This window comes from Pseudorca crassidens, chromosome 16 (assembly GCF_039906515.1).
Source record: "Pseudorca crassidens isolate mPseCra1 chromosome 16, mPseCra1.hap1, whole genome shotgun sequence".
NCBI classification, from domain to species: domain Eukaryota; kingdom Metazoa; phylum Chordata; class Mammalia; order Artiodactyla; family Delphinidae; genus Pseudorca; species Pseudorca crassidens.
The window spans coordinates 44,017,025-44,038,675 of NC_090311.1; the positions used below are offsets into that span (position 1 = coordinate 44,017,025).

General features: G+C 33.9%; 2 protein-coding genes across 6 annotated transcripts in view; one reads left to right on the plus strand and one right to left on the minus strand.

Annotated features, from left to right (window-relative positions):
- Positions 1-4,499: 4,499 nt before the first annotated feature.
- Positions 4,500-21,651, minus strand: part of IPMK (inositol polyphosphate multikinase) — a 41,883-nt gene continuing 24,731 nt past the window's right edge. For all 5 annotated transcript variants that reach the window (XM_067710157.1, XM_067710154.1, XM_067710156.1 and 2 more), the window contains exons 5-6: positions 10,976-11,057; positions 4,500-9,737 (exon numbers count right to left, since the gene is read on the minus strand). In XM_067710157.1, the coding sequence (XP_067566258.1) occupies positions 9,115-9,737; positions 10,976-11,057 (705 nt within the window). In that variant the 3' untranslated portion in view covers positions 4,500-9,114. The remainder of the gene's footprint in view (positions 9,738-10,975; positions 11,058-21,651) is intronic.
- Positions 14,119-14,456, plus strand: LOC137208451 (small ribosomal subunit protein eS27-like). The gene has a single exon (XM_067708886.1). The coding sequence runs from the start codon at positions 14,143-14,145 to the stop codon at positions 14,392-14,394; it is 252 nt and encodes an 83-aa protein (XP_067564987.1). The 5' UTR covers positions 14,119-14,142; the 3' UTR covers positions 14,395-14,456.

Here is a 21,651-nt window from a genome sequence, read left to right on the forward strand (position 1 = left end):
TCTGTTTTGTTCAAGGAAAGAGGCAGAAATAACAATGATTCTGGAAATGACTACAGAACACGTAGTACCTCCTGGTCTAAACTTATTTAGATGTGGGGGAACAAAAACAGTTGCCATGTACCATCAATATCTTCTTCTGTAAATGAAAGAAACTTTACAAAGCCTTTTGGAAGAATTACTATAAATAGTTTGAGAACATTGTGATACTTGAAGTTATTTGTAGATTTGTTGTGTGGAAGCTTCTGATATGTTATCTGCTATTTATGGTGTAATACAAAAATCATATTTCAAAGAGTGAGATACTTGAACCCTTTGTAAAAGCAAGGTCTCTACAAAAGCTATAAAAAATAAAAATTAAACAGCCAGGAAAAGCTACATAGCATATATTTGCGTAGTTACTGAGCACAAGTCTGATTAATCATCCCACTTAAGGTTATACAGAATTATCATAGACCTAGAAACTAGAAATTAGGGATAAACCCACTGACTGCTTTAGATATGTTAAGAATGACACTAATGTGTCATTCTTTTAAAAAGGCATTAATTTTATTTTCTCCAAGAAATATATTCAGAACAAATTTAAAGGGTAAGAACCATAATGGTATCTCCTCCAGGGAAAATGAATAGGAAATGCACAGGAAAGGGAAATAAGGAAGTAAACAGACATTCATTCTAAGAATTTTCACCCTTGCTGTTGTATTACATAATAACAGGAAAAAAAAAACAGTAGGGAGAAAATGACAATTAATGAATTGATGTGAAATTCTGACTTAGGGAAACTAAAGTCCAGCTAAACAGACAATAAAACAGCACATTCAAGTTCAAATACTATTTTAGAATTAAACAGCCTCTGTACTTAAAAACTGAACCAAAACTACTAGTTCAATTTTAAAAAATAGTTTTAATATCAACTGGTGAACTGGTGTCTATAATATGTAATAGAAAGTACTTTTTTGCATTGTTTTTGCATAGAAACAGAAGAGTTTGCACACAGTTGGAAGAAAATCAACTGACATTCAAGCTATTACCAAGGAAATTCATGAATAACACAAGATTGCTGAGGATACCAAACCACTCCCCAAATTATAACAACATAGTAATATAAATTGAGGATGTCATCAGAAAATCTACAAACAACAAATGCTGGAGGGGGTGTGGAGAAAAGGGAACCCTCTTGCACTGTTGGTAGAAATGTAAATTGATACAGCCACTATGGAGAACAGTATGGAGGTTCCTTAAAAAACTAAAAATAGAATTACCCTATGACCCAGCAATCCCACTACTGGGCATATACCCAGAGAAAACCATAATTCAAAAAGACACATGCACCCCAATGTTCATTGCAGCACTGTTTACAATAGGCAGGTCATGGAAGCAACCTAAATGCCCATCGACAGATGAATGGATAAAGAAGATGTGGTACACATATACAATGGAATATTACTCAGCCATAAAAAGGAACGAAATTGGGTCATTTGTAGAGACGTGGATGGACCTAGAGACTGTCATACAGAGTGAAGTCAGAAAGAGAAAAACAAATATCATATATTAATGCATATATGTGAAATCTAGAAAAATGGTACAGATGAACTAGTTTGCATGGCAGAAGTGGAGACACAGATGTAGAGAACAAACGTGTGGATACCAAGGGGAGAAAGTGGTGGTGGGGGGTGAATTGGGAGATTGGGATTGACATATATACACTAATATGTATAAAATAGATAACTAATAAGAACCTGATGTATAAAAATAAATAAAATAAAATTCAAATTAAAAAATATATATATATATAAATTGAGGATGGCAACACTGTGAAACTGCCCAGTGGGTTCTACCTAGGGGAGGTCATGGGTGGAAGCTTCAATGAAATAAAAAAAAAAGAAACAAGAAAAGAGATTTTAAAATTTGCATATGCTCCTTGCCCTTCTGCCCGATTTCATCACCAGAATTAAATATCCATTGTCTAACTTGATTCAATATTGCTTCCTGATGAAACCATGGACCATGATATGTTAAGACTCAGTTTCCTGGTGCCCTGTGTGAGCTGGCCTGAGATTGGAGTATGCTATTGATTGCATTGTGGCCTCCCAGCATCACGTCCTTCTGTAGTATCCTCCCACACTGACTCAGGATTTGGCAATAGTAGCAACCTTGACTCAAACAAGCTTGAAACCTGTTAGCATGTTTCAGCATCTTCTCTTGGACCCCTACTACCATTAAGAGAAAATACCTAAGCTAGCCTGACTAGACTAGCTCACAACCCATCCTCACTAGCCTCCACTCAGGTGACCTGCCAGTTGATTTTATCGATAGAAACCTAAGTCCAGCCAAGATCCCCAGAAAAACTCAACTGACTCGCAAATCCATACAAATAATAAAGAATGGTTGATTGTTTAAGCCACTTACATTTTGAGGTGTTATGCAGAAATAATTGCTGACAGAGTGGTCAGGCTACCATAACTTAGACTGTCCTCTCTGCCTCAAGCATAACCTAGATGGATTAGGGTCAATCATACTAGGGAGTGAAAAATGGAAGTTAAGACTGATGAAAACTAAAAGTTATGATATTATGGTTTCTTTACAAATTTAAAAAAACAAGGATATTTGAATTATAAGCTGTAAATTAAGCCTATACATTTAACTTAAGTTTATATTCTTCAAAATGTATGTGATACTCTTTATTCTTCCATAGACTAACATGTGTCCACATGGTGCTTCCACATTCATCACCTTTTTTGTGCCCATCCCAAAGTAGTTTGTCAAATTATATTAACTTAATAACAATTTAAACTAACTTCTCTTAGAAACACACAGATCTGACTTTAAAATATTTCAGAGTATCTAAACCAATCGTATCATGTCATTTATGCCTAAAGCATCTCTAGAATGTTGTTAGATGGCAAGTACAACATAATTAACAAGCATATGCAGAAATGTTTCTTTCAGTTGGCAAAGTAGTCAACATTCACATACAAGTAATAGAAAATGACAAGTCTATTACTACAGAATTCTTAACACCTGTTACCAAAGGAAGGTTTAATGGTCTGTCTCGCATAGCTAATGAACTTTTCTTCCAATTGAGAATGGCCATATTACCTTGAACCATTGCTGGCTGTATTTTCACACATTGTAAACCCACTTCTTTCTCAGCACTCTCCTGGCTTTCAAACAGCTCTGTTCCTTGGATCAAAGTAATCCAAGTTCCACTACACACTCCACCCCCCAAAAAATCTTTTAGAAAACACTGCTATTCAAAGTGTGGTCCATGAACCACGAGCATCATAGACCCCTCACAAGCCTGCAGAATCAGAATCTGCATTTTTAACAAGATCCCCAAGTGATTACTTTCACTCTTAATTATACTATTATTTTCACTTATTATTTCATTTCAGGTTTTATTTAGTTCCTATACTTAGCCCTAACTTGGAGACTATGGCAACGGGATTCCCTGTTATTTTCAGCAGTTAGGCAGCCAGTCTTTTTTTTTCCTTCCTTAGGCAGCCTGTCTTAAAAAGGAAGAAACTACAGTTGACCCTTGAACAACAATGGTTTCAACTGGATGAGTCCACTTATATACAGTTTTTAGATAAATATACAGTAGGCCCTCTGTATCTGCAGATTTGAAACCCATGGATATGGACTGCTGACTGTACTAGCTATTTTATATGAGGGACTTGAGCACCCATGGATCTTGGTATAGGTGGGGGCCCCTGGAACTAATCCCCTGTGGATACTGAGGGAGTGTACTTCACACAGAACTGCTCCTCCCCACAGTTCACAGCAGCAGCATAAAAGAGTAACGCCATACCACCTCTGAGAGCTGACTCACAACTGCTGAGTCTGTGAATTGTTCACCTCCTTACATGCTATTCAAAACTGATTCCCCTCTCCATCCCTGCTGGATATTGGTAAGTATACAACATAGCCCCAATAACATTTTTCCCACATTTACATGGTTTTCTTCTACCAGACAGCACATATCTCGAGGACAAGTACTAGATCCCTTATTCAACTTTTTAAAATCTCCAAAGGCCAAATACACTGCCTGATAAGGCATAGGTAGGTATTGGACTGTGCTCTTTCTTTTTAATTAATGAATGGGAAAAAAAAAAAAAAAACTTGGTCACTAATTAAGTAACTGATTCATGTAAAATACAAACAAAAATATCTTACCTATTCCTGGTGTTTTTAAATTACAGTATATATTTTCACAGCCAAGTCAACTTGTTTCTCCTATAGTCTACTTCTCCTACTAGATTGAATCCAAAGATTTTAGACTATGATAGAAAAAATAAATATTCAAACAAAATAGTTTACATACTTTTTTCACTTCCAATGCATATACTTCTTTCCATTAACATCCCGTCTTAATCATCTTTGAATCTCTAATGATCCCTATAGTTTTTGGTATATAACATGTACTCAAATATTTGTTGAATGAACAAGTTATTTTCAAACTACTGTGAGTTTGTTAGCATACTACAATTAATGAAAAAAGCTCCAATGCAAAACATTTTAATAGGCTGTCAAATATACAGTAATTAGAATTATCTAAATATCACTTATATAAAAATCGGTATATCACATTAGATGATTCTATAAAATAAAAACACAAATCACACATTGACAACAACCCCTGCAGTCCAAGAACCCCCCATCAATAGTACAAATTACAAACACGTTTTTTAAAAAGACATTGTTTAGACATTTAAACCAAAGTAACTTTGACTAAATACATTCATTCATCAAGTACAATAAATTTAGCATAGTCACTAATAACACACAATTTTAGGTGCAATTTCACATGCTTTCATATATCTTCCAGTTCAATTCCCACAGTAAAGTGTCTTTGTGCACACCATATCCATTTATATGCAGGTGCATCATACATCATACTTAAGACTATTTCACTTCATAATTAAACATGTTAATATATATTGTAAGTGAATACCAGGCCAAAATTTAACCTCAGTGATGACAAATTTAACAATTAAAAATGTTCTTTACAGTATATTCTAATTTGTTTAATTGCATGAGTACTATTTCCTCTTACTAAACACTATCAAAATAAGTAATAAGAATTTAAATATTAACTCCAGAAACATGGAGACTCCAACCTTCTTAAAATATTAACGAGCATTTTAAGTAACAATACAATCATTCTGTAAGTCAAAAAAGTAATTTCATATTCATTGCCAAATTTAAAATACAAATGATTTGAAGATTGAGCCCTAAAATATTTGCAGTAAATTGTAAAGTACAATTTTTAAAATGTGCAGTAATTTGTTTGTGAATATGTAATGGAATGTTTTTCACAGTAATGTTATGTTAAAACACTATTCTACATGAACAGTCTAAGTAAACGTACCTTTACCAGCAAAAGTGAAAAATTAAGGCCTTCTAATGCTATCTATAATTATTACCTGAACTCAAATGTCAAATAGAGGTTACAATGCTGCAAAGTATTATTTTTAACCTCTTTAACATATTGTTAGTTGCTTCACCTCAACTCAATTATTACCTTATCTTTACACAAAGTTGAATGCTAGTTAACTTTATTATCTTTAAATAAGCATTTCTCCATATCTCTATTTTAATTTAGCCCCCAACCTACCCCAATCTAGAAAGAATGCTGGAAACGGTAAGGGCTTTGTCTGATTGCATCACAACTATATTCAGGGGTTAAAAATGTCACATTTATATTTTTGAATGAACTAAGATGCCTGGCCTCCATACACAACATGACTTGTTTTCCTAAAGCATGAATAGACAATTGCAACCTCTTTACATGACCAAATTGACTTTTTTTAATTGAAGTCTAGGCTATGAAGACATTACAGGATGTAATGGAAGGATAACCAAGGCTACAAATATATCAAATCAAGGTTAAAGGCACTGGATAAGGAAGATTATTACAAAGCATTGTAAACAATTTTTAAAGCAAATCAAGTTTTAAAGTATCAAATGCCAAACTACTAAGAGCAAATGGTACTAAACTGATGACAATGCTTTAAAATAGTGGACAAAATTTCTGTAATTTCACAAATAAAATTCTTTCATTGTTCTACCATTTTCTTTCATCCTACATAATCTTTAATATTCCAAGTCCTAGAAACAAATATGTTTCCAGTTGCATGAAACAAGAAAATGGCAACTGAGATATCTCTGAAAATTAATTCTACCTTCTCAAGTTACATTATTAATTTGATGTGTATACGGTATAGAGATATGAAGAACATCATCTTGGAAATCATAAAATAGTAAATTATACTCAATTAAAATCATAAAAAAAGATCTTATTCAGTTGAACACAATCTAAAGCCCCACAACAGCAAATTGTAGTGTAAAGAGGCATAGTAAGTACAATTTCCAGACACATAAAACAAATAACGAATACTGAGTTGAAAATACCACATGCTCCATGTTACAGTCATTTAATACACACATTTTCACAACTGTTTCTTGAAAAACTATTCAGATAAAATATTTAGCATTTATTATCAATTTTAATTTATTTGAATCTATGCAACTTCATCCATATTAAAATATCAATTAATGTAAATACTTTATTATAAAACTATTGTACAATTTAAATTTTTATTAGAGAAATGTATTATTCACTATCCACAATTTCTTAAAGTCCTTTTCATGAGTGCATTCCATAAGAAATACACTAAAATCATTTATATTTCCTAGGGGGAAAACACTACGGTAATCCTATTAACCCAAACTATATCCTTATTATTATTTCTTGAACATTTAAATGTTTAAATATGCTTGGTGAATAGTGATCATTCATCCCCACAGTGGTAAATTTTAGCATAATGTTAAATGACTGGACTAGACAGTAAAATAGTCACATGTAGATAACACAAATAGATGCTTGTTGTTACATGTAAGCTTACTTATAAAGTAACATAAAATGGGCATTGGATAACAGTGAAAAAAATGTAAACAAACAGAATTAAATGTGAATCTCTTCCCTGAAGAACAAAAGATAAAAGTGTTTCTTGTTTTATTAAAACAAAACATTATCTACTGTATCAAAAAGGTAAGACACTGATTATACAAAACTAAATTTCCAAATATGGATAAAGAAAATATGGAACTGATTCACACTTTATTGAGCTAAAATGCACAAAAAATCTGATAATAATTAAATTTATTAAATTCATTGTACATATAGGTTGATACCACCCCATACAAAAAAAAGTCTCTTGTTTTGTTAAGATTCAAAATAGTGTTTAAATTATATGAGCTTAAGATTTATTGAACCACTATCCAAATAACAACAACAACAAAAGTCTACACTGTGGGACAAAAAAAGTAAAACTAAAAAATTTCTGTTAACTATGACTTGAACTTCATCCCCACAAAAAAAGCTACGGCAATACCCATTTAGGCAGCAGAGAAAAATATGAAGTCCTTATGGAAAATACCTACACTGACTCTAAATAAAAAATTTTAAATAATCAAATTTTGCTATAACAAATGCATATGAATTTTAAAGGTATTCAGGCCTAATAAATTTACTAAGCACAGAATCCATAGGGCATCTGTTACTTCTTTTTGTGCTCAGATACTTGCAAAAGTACACTCAGAGAGGGTTGGGAAGGTGAGATAAACATAAAATTGTGATACTTTCCTTCACACTAAAAGAAGGCCCTTGAATTTAAAAGTTTAATTTGCAATTTTGGGGGGAAAACAGTCTAACAGTTCACAAGTCTAAAACAATTTCCAGGAATATGGCAGAACTGTTAACTACTTAGATGTTTTATTAGTGAATCAAAGTGCAAGTAATGAAAACATAAACATTTAACATATTTGCAAATTTAATTTCAAAGTTCTGAATGTTTCCAATAACAAATAACTAGTTATTTTTTAAAAGGGGTGGATGTGAAACAGAGATAATACTTACAAATCTAATTTTTCCAAGAAAAATAGTACTGCCCCCCCTTCCATGAAGTTAAATTATAATTTCTCTCTTGAATATGATATACAACTGTTTTAAGTAAGAATGAAACAGAAGCATGAATTTAGACATGTACCAAACTCTGTATGATGTACTAATATACACACAGTATTTTTGATAACACTCACAATACTGGATGTTGTCCTTCACTGCTTATTAGAATTCTGAGAAACACTTTTTAGCAACATATATTCATACCACTGCTTAACTAAATGGGGACATATAAATACATGAATTGTAAAAGAAAAAAACTCTCAAAAGTTATTTAAAGGAGAAATAAGAAGAAGAGTTTCAATCATCCACCTTTTTGAAGCTGCAGTAAAAGGTATTATATGGTTTATAATACTTGTCACAATGTAGTAAAATTCCAATTTTCCCATAAAGATTTTAAAAGAAAAACATTTTGTTCCTTGCAAATAACTTTTCTCTTCCCTAACCTTGGCAAGACTAATTATTAGTGCCCTTAATGTCAAGACTTTTGTTGTTGTTGTTGTCCATTTCAATGATCTTTTTCAAGAAGTATTTTGAAATATGTATATAAATGGGAATTAAAGTGAAAATCTGCTTTTGGAATACAATGATTCTAAACCATTTTACTTCTAAGAAGCACCTTTTGATATGCTGGTCTGAACTTTTAATATAAAACCGAAACAGTACTTATTTCTGTAGAATTTTCTCCAGTTTTAATAACTTCATACATAGCAATACTAAGGATATCGACCTGTGCTTTCTAGATTTTTGAAAGTGTTCTAATAATGTAATGAGTTTAGATATGGCTCATTGTTAAGGATGGGTGGACAGAGATTTCACAATAAATTGGCTACAGAAAGCTAACTAAACTTGTAATGACTGAATAATGGTTTGCATTTTGCTTAAGCCAAATAGATGTTTAAGCCACGTACCACCACATTCCCTGCTTAACATTCCTAAGTTTCTTTATTCTTTATAGTTTTCTAAAGAACAAATAATTAGTTTTCCTGAGTAAGATTATAAAAAAGTTAACCCTTCTACCAAAAGTATAAAGACAAATAAAATGTAGACTCACAATACAAATTTTTTACACAGCATTACAAGTGCAGAGTTATTAACTGCTGCTCTTCATTATGATTGCCCCACTCCTTTAAAAGATTGCAGCAAAGGATTCAATTGTCTAAAATACTCTGCAGTACAGTAATTAAATGCTTTAGCCCATAAACATATCCCTCATCTACTGTGTTGCTAGGGAACACATGAGCAAAGTCTATCATTCGCACTTCTACTTCCGCAATCTCTTGACAACCAGTGGGAAGATGGTAGAAGACTTTTTCCAGTTGGGAAAGTACGTTTCCGTTTAAATGTTCCTGTGACATGCTTTTCCACCCATTGTCTTGCTCTATATTTTCAACTTTCAACGAAGTCTGACTGTGATGCTTTTTTGAATACATTTTTCTGTGGCGAGCATACATTTTGGACAAGCTTTTGCCCACTGAAGCCTCTATTTTTCCATTCGCTGTGGAACTTAACACATGAAAGTTATTATTGTACTCTAGTACATCTGTGTCTGAGAGCTGTCCTTTGGACAAAAACTTTTCTGCTAAAGTTCTGTCATTCAATTTTGCAGTAGTTGGCTGAGATGAACCTTCATAAACAAACAGTAATGAACTTGCATAAAAGTTAAGCTGCTTCTGGCTTTTAAACCACTGCAGAATATTCTCAATCTTCTGAATACTGGCAGCAATAGCATCTTTTCTTAAGCAGAATCCATTATGAAAAAAACGGGAGACTCCTATAAAAAGGAAAATACTAGCATTATATTGAAATTATGAAATAACTATCACTTGGGAAGTAATCTCATCTTAGATACAATTCTTTAATTTTCTCCCATCAGCCCCTGCAATTAAGTGAACAGATAAGAATTCTAGTCAAACACAAAGTCTTGGAACTCAACTTAATTTCTGGTGAAGATGTTCTTGCTAGATAACATATAAATGACACATATGTAACATGAAATACCTTATTTAGACAAAAAATTTACTACAGGTAGACTGCTAGTTTAGTGCTCTCTCTATACATTCTCTTAAGGAACAGGATTCCAAGATTTGCTTCATTTGCTATGAGGAATTTTACAGTAAGATTACATATTTGTTAGAATCACATTCAAGAACTAATCTAGAACCTTGAGTCAAATCATAACCAATTTTAATGATGTCAACAGCCTGTTACCAAAATACCAAACCATAACTGTACTTAATTTATGTTCTCGAAAATATTTATTAAATCAGTCTTTTCACAAAAGTTGAGCTCACTTTGGGGACTAGTACTACTCCAAGTTGAGTATGTTATTCAAAATTGAGACGTTTACATGTTTTAACCTATCAGATTAGGCCTCTTATAAAATTATTTATGCATATTTTATCATATTGGGGAATTTATGGATACATGTAATTAAATTTTGCTGTTCCCCTACTTCGGGACAGAAACTGCTAAAAAATAGTCATATTAGCCTGAGAAATATTTTAATAAAGAGCCAATCTGGGGATTTCCCTGGCAATCCAGTGGTTAGGGCTCCATGCTTCCACTGCAGGGGACATGGGTTTGATTCCTGGTCAGGGAAATAAGATCCCACAATCTGTACAGCATGGCCAAAAACAACAGCCAATCTGAATATTAGCTTGCTATTGGTTAAGTATACCAAGGCAAATACTAATTGTTAAGGGCACACTATAGATGATTATTTTGTATACATAAAATAAAAATTCTTCAAACTATTTACATCACTCTTAAGTTCTGCCCCATCTTGGATAGAGCTAATAATAAACTTTAAAAGAATATTATTTCTGGAAATCTGTGCTATCACTGCTTTTATAATATCTTGGCCATAAATATTTTAGAAGCATATATGTTAAGACTTTATTGTGAACTGAATCATTATACCAAAGGAGAATTAAAACTGAAATCACTTTAGAATTATTTTGATAACTGTGTAGTAATAAAAGCAGTAAAGTATGGTTTTTCAATCCTTACCATCCTTTAGAGTTTCTTTTGTTAAGCTTCTTCCATAGTGCTGGTTTTGTGTCTCATAGCTATCAGAATGAACATGATAAACCTGTCAGAAAAAAGCACTGAATATTAAACACTAATACTCCTTGACCCAGGGCTGGGCGTGAGGAGCAGTGGACGGAATCCCAGCAATGCAAGGATGGTTAAAGATGGGAAGATCTACCCATATAATTCATTCTAATGGAGTTAAGATGAAAAAAAAAAATCATATTGTCTTATCATGCTGAAAAGGCATTTAGCAAATTTACATCCACTATCAATGAAAACTCTTTAAAAAGACAGATGAGTACTTCCAATATGAAAAGAATTATCCATCTCAATCCACCAAAAGTTAGCCTCAAGTTTAAAGTAGAAATAAGGAAGCATCTGTCCTAAAATACAAGAAACTTCCACAAAAAGTACTTTACCACAATGTGTTTTATCATCATTATTACCTAATATTGTTCTGGAGTTTCTAGCAAATGCAAATAGATAAGAGAAAGAAATAAGAGGCATAATAATTTGAAAAGGCGGCAACAAAAATATTACTCTTTGTAGATAATGGTTGTATATTGGAAAATCAATTTAAAAACTAACAAAAACAATAAAAACTTGAAATGGTGACAGTACAAATTAGTAAACAGAAAATAAGCTTTCATATATACAAACAACTGGCTAGAAATGTAATGAAAGACCCTACTTACAAATCAAATAAAAAAGAAATAAAACACAGGAATAAACTAAAAAAGCCTAAGATCTATATAAAGACATCTTTAAAACACCCCTAAGATATACACATAAACACATACCCATGTTCTCAGAAAGGAAGATTCAACATCATAAAAGATATAATTAATCTAGAAGTAAAATCAGATTATAATAAAACACCAACAATTATTTTAATCATATAAGCTAATTTTAAAGTTCATATAGAAAATCAAGAATTGCTAAGGAAAATCCAAATAAGATCAGTAAGGAGGGACTAACCTTGCCATCCTACTAGATATTAAAACATATTTTATTTATACTTTTTCCAACTTTATTGAGGAATAAATTACAAGTATAATTGTATATACTTAAAGTATACAATGTGATTATTTGGTATACATATACATTGTGGAATGATTACTAAGATCAAGAAAATAAACACATGCATCATCTCATACAGTTAACTCATTTTTAGTGTATGTATGCAGTGTATGTATGCAGTGAGAATGCTTAAAACCTACTCTCAGCCAATTTCAAGTATACAATATCATATTAACTATAGTCACCATAGTTATGTATGTATGTATGCAGTGAGAATGCTTAAAACCTACTCTCAGCCAATTTCAAGTATACAATATCATATTAACTATAGTCACCATGCTATACATTAGTTCCTCAGAACTTATTCATCTTATAACTGAAAGTTTGTACCCTCTGACCTACATCTCCCCATTTCCCCCTTCCCTAAATCCCTGGAAACCCCCATTCTATTCTGTTTCTATGAGATCAGCTTTGTCTTTTGGGTTTCTTTTTTTGACTCCACGTATAAGTGCTACCACACAGTATCTGTCTTTCTTTGGCTGGCTTATTGCATTTAGCACAATGCCCTCTGGTTTCATCCATATTTCCTTCTTTCTCATGGCTGAATGATATTCCATTGTTTAAAGAGGCACATCTTCTTTATCCATTTATCTGTAGACAAACACTTAGGTTGTTTCCATATCTTGGCTATCGTGAATATTGCTGCAATGAACATAGGAGTGCAGATATCTCTTTGGGATAGTAATTCCATTAAAACATACTTTAAAGTCAAAAACATGAGAAGCTTGTATGTGATAATGGTATTTTAAACCAGTAGAAAAAGATGGATTATTATTAAATGGTGTTAGTATGATTAACTAGTGATCTGGAAAAAATAGGTTGTATTTATAACTTATACCAGGATAAATTCCAAATACATCAAAGATCAAAATGAGCAAAATAAAATGCCTCCCCACCCCAAGATAGAAGAATCCTTGAATAACTAATAACTAGGGAAGGCATTTCCAACTAAAACTCAAAAATTTCTACCACATACAATATGTTTTTTAAAATGTTCATAGTGTTTTTGCCATTCAGAAATTGAAAGACAAACAGAGAAAAGGTATTTGAAATTTATATGATGAACAAAGGGCATGTTTACTCTTATGGGAAAATGAACAACATATCTGAAGAGTTCACTGAAATCAAACAGCTCTTAAACATACCAGGAACACAGCCTACCCCAAAATTGTGGCAACCAAAAATGCCTCCAGACACTGCCAAATGACTCCCTGGGGAATAAAACTGCCCCTGGTTCAAAACCACTGCTCTAGATATCAGGCAGACTGCCAATATCTACCACAATTATAAACGCATACAAGCTCAGCAATTCCCCTCTAGGAGCTTATCCCATAAATACCCTAGCACACTGGTGGAATGAGGTAGATCTCCGGTTAGTCATTTGTAACATTACTTGTAAGAGCAAAAGACTGGAAACAAGTCAAAGGATCCATCAAAGTAAAATGGTTAAACTATAATACTGTGCCACTATGGAAAAATCTTCATGATATGTTAAACAAAAAAAAAAGGCAAGATACAGAACAGTGTTCAAAGTAGGTAGGTTTTGCAATAAAGGAATACATATATGCAGCATTTACTTGTATATGTTTAAAATACTTCTGGAAGGATACACTGGAGAAAAAAATCACTATAATATAGTATCCTGTGTGCAAAGTGACTTCTCACTGTATATATTTCTATACTTTTTGGAGTTTGAGCCATATAACAATGTAGCTCATCAAATTTTAATTAAATATTTTTAAGAAGCATTAAGAATACACTGCTTTAGGGACTTCCCTGCTGGTCCACGTACTCCCATGCAGGCGACCCGAATTTGATCCCTGGTCAGGGAATTAGATCCCACATGCCACAACTAAAGATCCCATGTGTGCCACAACTCAGACCCGGCAAAGCCAAATAAATAAATAAATATTTAAAAAAAGAAGAAAAAGAATACACTGCTTTAGAAACTGATATTTTATAACTTTCAGTCTGATATGGCTAATTACCATCTATCTCAAATGCTTCACTTTATTCAAAAAGTTAAATTAGCTTTCCGACAGTGACGACCTCCCCACGAGAACATGCCTCTAGCAAAGGATCTCCTTCATCCCTCTCCAGAAGAGGAGAAGAGGAAACACAAGAAGTGCCTGATGCAGAGCCCCAATTCCTATTTCATGGATGTGAAATGCCCAGGATGCTATAAAATCACCACCGTCTTTAGCCATGCACAAACAGTAGTGTTGTGTGTTGGCTGCTCTACCATCCTCTGCCAGCCTACAGGAGGAAAAGCAAGGCTTACAGAAGGGTGCTCTTTCAGATGGAAGCAGCACTAAAAGCCCCTGGAATCAAGATGAATGGGAAACCATCCCAATAAACACATTTTAGATAAAAAAAAGTTAACTTAGAACCATGTTCTTACACCCACTTACAGCCTATTAAAGAAAGATAATTTATCTTGAACAAAGTGTTACTATGAATAGAAGAAAGCATTTCATAAATACCAAAATTACATTTGACTACAAGAAAAACTATTTTTATAAGAACAGTTAATCATAACCAAAATGTGTTTAAAAAAATATACTCATGTTCTCTATGACAGAAATATGTGTAAAAGAGGATTTTCAAAGTGACAGAGGTATTAACTAATGCTATGTGGCAATCATATGGCAATATACAAATGTAACAAATCAATATGTTGTACAACTCAAAGACAATGTTATATATCATTTATGTTGCAATAAAAAAGGATGAAATTGAGAAATTAATAATCTGAGGAAATATATTAAATAGACACAAAAAACAAGTGAGAAGAATTTTCAAATACCCGGTCATGTAAACTAAAAACTAGGAAATGTACCAAAAAAGAGGATTCTCAAAATTGTCACCATTCTACTATTCAGGGATGTATTTTCTAAGCTAAGTTAGATTTCACATATGAAAAATCTAAATTTCACAAATAGACTAAAGCTAATCAGTTTCAGTGGGACTCCTTTATTGATATTCTCTCTTCCTTTATTTACTTATTTTTATTTATTCATTTATTTTTTTATTGAAGTATAGTTGATTTACAATGCTGTATTAATTTCAGGCATCTCTATTTACTTCTACTTTACTAGTTAAAGCTAGAATATAAAGAGGTCTGAGAATTTCTTCACTCTACCAGTCCAGTCTTGGTCAATCACAAAGATATCTGTAAATCAAAAGTTACAGGGCTTCCCTGGTGGCGCAGTGGTTGAGAGTCTGCCTGCGACGCGGGTTCGTGCCCCGGTCTGGGAAGATCCCACCTGCCGCGGAGCGGCTGGGCCCGTGAGCCATGACCACTGGGCCTGCGCATCCGGGGCCTGTGCTCCGCAACGGGAGAGGCCACAGCAGTGAGAGGCCCGCGTACCTCAAAAAAAAAAAAAAAAAGTTACAGTACCACCTTGAAAATATTTTTAACGGAATGGTAAGCTGGAAGACATGAGTAGGACAGAATAACAAGCAAAAAAAGGCTCCAGCACTTCCTGGATCATATGAGTTGCTTATCTTACAGGAACTCATGTCAGGAGCAAACCAATTCAAATATCTTTAGCAAAACACATTTCCTATTAACTCAAATCCTATTAATGGAAAAAAGGAATTTGAAGGGTTACTGTTATCCACTATTATAGAGGAAAAAAAGGTATACAAAAAAAGAGTCCGATTTTTAGACAATGTGATAACTAAAGATAAAAAGAGAAGAATCTTTTCCCCCAGTAATTAGGAATCAGTGATTAAGAAACGTGACTTCTCTCTTAAGTGCAAATATTTCTTTGTCAAAAATTTAAGTTATTGCCAAAAATATACTGGAACATCCAAAATTAAATCATCTAAAATCTTGAATCACAAGTTTTAAAGAACTTTCAGGTAAATTTCTACAAACTGTATTTCAATTACCTGTGGTTAATAAATATAATAAACCCCTACAGTTATATAGCATGTGTTTTCCGAGTCAATACAAAACTGGAAAATTAAACAACCATTCAAATAGTTAACCCAAAAGGATGCTATGTCAAAAAGCCAGGAAGTCCCAAAGCAAGCTGCTGATATATTAACTTCTCTCAGTTTGATACTCTAAGCTAAAATACACCCCACCTTCCTACATATAGTATGCTCTAGTCACCTTACATAAACTCCTATTTCACAATATGCTCTGCTTCTTGGTTTTCTACCTATTATTTTCCCCATTGCCAGTTCAAAATACCACCTTTTCCAAAGGCACTCTATACTCCTCTTTTTGTGACTCCCTTGTTCTTATAGTTCCTATTCAGTTTCTATCTCTTTTCTTACACATATCTTAATAAATCTTGTTATTAAATCAAAGTGAGTCTTATCATCTACACCATCTTGGGATCAAGGAAATAACAGTATAATTGCTGACAGTCATTTAAAAATAAGGAATTCCTAAACTGGCATGTTCTTCTACCCACCAAACCTCTTCCTACTACTGGTTAAACATAACAGAAAAGTATGTTAAAACTGATATATTTGATAAATTTCAGTCTATTCAGTTATATTAAGGGTTGTTTTTGGTTTGTTTTTTTTTTTTTTTTAATTTAAAGGCAGGACTGTCTTGAAGGAGAATTTTTTAAATTTGGAACATTCATTCTAAAATTATTCAAGTCTATCTTTATTACTAGTCTACAAACCCACTGTGATTAAAAAGTTTAAAGAATTTACCACCTACTAAAGAAATGACTATTTGAAAAAAATCCTAACATAACTACTACTAAATTCAAGGTATGTCTCCCAATTTTAACATTCTAGAATAACATAATTAAATTTATATTCACATTCTCATTTATTATTTCACACTTCAATCATATCCTTTCTCAGATAAGTAAACAATATGTAATTATAAACTGCTAACTACTATATAAAGAAGCCATGAAAACAAATAGGGGAACCCAAATTGACCTACAGATCCAAAACTATTCCTTACACCAAAATCCCAGCCGACACTTCTTTGCAGAAATGACGAGTTGATTCTAAAATTCACGTGGAAGTTGAAGGGACCCAGAACAGCCAAAACAATCTTGGAAAAGAAGAGCAAAGTTGGAAGTCTAACAATTCCTGGTTTCAAAACTTACTCCAAAGCTACACTAATCAAGACAGTGTAATTCTTGGGAGTTCCTTGGCGGTCCAGTGGTTAGGACTAAGTGCTTTCACTGTCGTGGGCCTGGGTTCAACACCTGGTCAGGGAACTAAGATCCCGCAAGCTGCACGGCACAGCCAATTAAAAAAAAAAAAAGACAGTGTGGTTCTGAGAAAATAACTGCAAATCATATATCTGATAAGGCGTTAATATTCCAAACATATAAAGAAGTCAGACAATTTGATGGGACAATTTTTTGATTCAAAAATGGACAGAGGAACTGAATAGATATTTTGCCAAAGACAACATTCAAATGGCCAACAGGAACATCAGAAGGTGCTCAACATCACTAATCATCAGGGAAATGCAAATCAAAATCACAAGATACACTTCACACCTGTTAGAATGGTTATCATCAAAAAGACAACAAATAACAAGTGTTGGTGAGAATATAGAGAAAAGGCAACACTTGAGTACTATTGGTAGGAATGTAAACTGGTGCAGCCACTATGGAAAACAGTATGAAAGCTCCTCAAAAACTTAAAAATAGAACTACCATTATGATCCAGCAATTCTACTTCTGGGTATACACCCAAGAAAAAGAAAATAGGATATCATGGTGCTATATGCACTCCCTGTTCATTGCAGCATTATTCACAATAGCCAAGATATGGAAACAACCTAAGTGTACATCAATGAATGAATGGATAAAGACGTGGTGTGTACACACATACCTCGTTTTACTGCACTTCAGATACTGTGTTTTTCACAAATTGAAGGTTTATGGCAAGCCTCCATTGAACAAGTCTATCAGCACCATTTTTCCAACAGCATTTGCTCAGTTCATGTCTCTGTGTCACATCTGGTAATTCTCGCAATATTTCAAACTTTTTCATTATTATTATATTGTTATGTTATGTGATCAGTGAATTTTGATGTTACCATTATAATTGTTTTGGCACTTTTTTAGCAATAAAGTATTTTTAAATTAAGGTATGCCCATTGTTTGTTTAGACATAATGCTATTGCATACTTAACAGATTACAGTATAGTGTAAACATAACTTTTATATGCATTGGGAAACCAAAAAATTCTTGTGACTTGTTTTATTGTGATATCTGCTTTATTGCAGTGGTCTGGAGCTGAACCCACAATACCTCCAAGGTACGCCTGTAAATAAACAATGTAATACTATTCAGTCATGAAAAAGAAGGCAATCTGCCATTTGCAACAACATAGATGGACCTTAAGGGCATTACGCTAAGTGAAATAAGCCAGATAGAGAAAGACAAATACTGCACAGCATCACTTATACATGGAATCCAAAAAAACAAACCAAACTTATAGAGAGAGTAGAAAGTGGTTACTAAGGTCTGGGAGGAGGTGGGGGAAATAGGAAGAGGTTGGTATTCATCACTCAGTTATAAGATGAATAAAGTCTGAGGATCTAATGTAAAACATGGTGACTAAATTGATAACACTGTATTGCATAACTGAAATTTGCTAAGAGGGTAGAACTTAAATGTTCTCACACACACAAATAAAAGATAAATATGTGAGGTGATGGATATGTTAATTAATTAGATGAGTGAATCCTTTCACAATGTGTATGCATATCAAATCACCACAATGTTTACTTTAAATATCTTTATGTCAATTATACCTCAATAAAGCTGGGGAAAAAAAGACAGTGTGGGTCTGGCATAAAGATAGACAATATGGATCAACAAAAGAGAACTGAGAGTCCAGAAATAAACTCTTACATTTATGGTCAGTTTATTTTCAACAAGGGTGTCAAAAGCATCCAGTGGGGGAAAGAATGGTCTTTTCAATAAATGGTGCTAGGACAACTGAATATCCATATGCAAAAGAAGAAGTTTGACCCCTTCCTCAAACCACACCCAAAAAACTACCTTAAAATGTACACACATCTCAATGTAAGAGTTAAAACTATAGAAGAAAAATAGGAGTAAATCTTCATGACTTTAGTTTAGGCAATGGTTTCTTAACTATGACACCAAAAGCACAAGTAACAAAAGACAAAAAAAAAAAAATTAGACTTCAAAATTTAAAACTTTTGTACTCCAAAGCCATTATAAAGAAAGTGGATAAACAATCCACAGAAAAAACCCAAATTAAAAATGGGCAAAGGATTGGAATAGACATTTCTCCAAAGAAGATATACACATGGTCAACAGCACATGAAATGAGGCTCAATACCATGAGCCATTAGGGAAATGCAAATAAAAACCACAATGAGGGCTTCCCTGGTGGCGCAGTGGTTGGGGGTCCGCCTGCCGGTGCGGGGGACGCGGGTTCGTGCCTCGGTCCGGGAGGATCCCACGTGCCGCGGGGCGGCTGGGCCTGTGGGCCATGGCCGCTGGGCCTGCGCGTCCGGAGCCTGTGCTCCGCGGCGGGGGAGGCCACAGCGGTGAGAGGCCGCGTACCGCAGGAAAAAAAAAAAAAAAACCACAATGAGATACCACTTCACATCCACTAGGATGGCTTATAGTTAAAAAAAGAAAAAGAGAGAGAGAGAGACAATAACAAGGTTTGGGTTTTGGGTGAGGATGTGGAGAAACTGGAACTCCTATATATCACTGGTAGAAATGTAAAATGGTGCAGGAACTTTGGAAAAACACTTTGGCAGTTTCTGAAAAAGTTAAACTTAATCATAGCACCCACCAATTTCAAATTCAGGAACTACCCCCCCAAATAAAAACATAACGACTTGTATATGAATGTTCATGATAGCATTATTAATAATAGCCCCAAAGTGGAAACAACCCAAAGTTGACCAACGAACAAATGGATAAACAAAATGTGGTATATCCATACAACAATAAAAAGGAATAAAATACTGATTTATGCTAACATAGACAAACTCTGAAAACATTATTGAAAGAAGCCAGTCACAAAAGACCACCTATTGTATTACATGATTCCATTTATATGAAACGTCCAGAAGAGGCAAAGCTATAGAGTCAGAAAGTAGATTAGAATTGTCTATGGCTAGGGGGGTTGGAAGCTGGAAGGAAATGAGGAGTGACTGCTAATAGGTACGGCATTTCTTTTGGGGTGATAAAAACGTTCTACAATTGAATATGATGGCTGCCCAACTCTATGAATATACTAAAATCAATTAATTGTATACCTTAAATGAGTGAATTGAATGGTATATAAATTATATCTCAATAAAAATGTTATTAAAAAATATAAACAGAGGAACCTCATTTGTCTGGGGAAATAACACAACACGGGAGAGCAAAATCATATCTTAAAGTCAATGGAAATCCACTGAAGAGTTTTTAAGCTGGAGAATGTCACAATTAGATATACATTTTACAATGTTTGGAGAACAGACTGGAAGAGAGCAAAACTGACATTGAGAGTTCAGTAAAGATACTAGTCTAGAGAGGAATAATTTTGACAATGGGACTCAGATGCTTGGGAATTAACATCAACAGGATCGATGGATGGCTCTGAGAGGTGATGGTACTGTGAGGTTTCTCACTCGTAAAACTGGACGTATGGTGATGCCATTTACTGAGACAGAGAATAACAGGTTTGCTGCTACTGTTGTGGCTGTTATTTTGCAAGACAGATCTATGTCAGTTTTTTACATATTAGTCCTAGATGTCTTTAAGTTATCCAAGTAAAATGTCTAATAGGCTGTTAGCTATATAGATTAGGAGATCAAAGAAAAACCAGAAGCTGAAAATATATGTTTGGGAGTTATCAGTGTAAGTGAAACTGAACCAATGAGAACAAAGGACGCTACCTAGGAAGAAATAAAAAAGAGAGGGAGGCAGTAAAATGGAACTAAGCGGAATCCCTCAATATTTAAAGAACAAACAGAAAGAAATGAGCTGGCAAAGAAAACTGCAAAGTGGTCTTAGGAAAAAAACAAGAGAGGGTGTAGTGTTATGGACACAAAAAGGAATGTTTCAAGGAGGACCTAGTCAGTGTTGAAGGCTGCTTTTCAAAGTGAAGTAAGGTGAGTAATGAAAAATGCCATTTGGATTTAGTGACATGGAGACGTCATTAGGGAACTTCATGAGACGCCAATCTAGTGGCATGATGAAGCCGAAGCCAGACTGGAATGGATTGAAGAATACTGAGTGGGAAGTAAGGCAAGAGAAACAAATGTAACTAGTTTGGGTGCAAAGGCCAAACAATTTAAATCCATTGCTGGAGAGCAGAACAGGATAAAGATGGGTTTTGATTTTTTTTTTGAGAGTGATTTGAACATATTTAAAACAAAAGGAAAAAAGAGTAAAGGAAGACAGAAGTTGAAGATATAAAAAGGACAAGAGAGAATCAACAGTATTAGGCTCCTGAAGAGGTGGGAGACAATGAGATCCAGAGGACATAGGGAAGGGCTGTCCTTAGGAAGATGGAAAATTCTTCAACGTAACAGGAAGGAATAAGGAGGAAATGAAAGCACTTGCAGGTTAGGTATGTACATCTGTTAGCA

Coding starts and splice junctions, on each gene's coding strand:
- LOC137208451 (XM_067708886.1), top strand. CDS start 14,143: ATGCCTCTAGCAAAGGATCTCCTTCATCCCTCTCCAGAAGAGGAGAAG.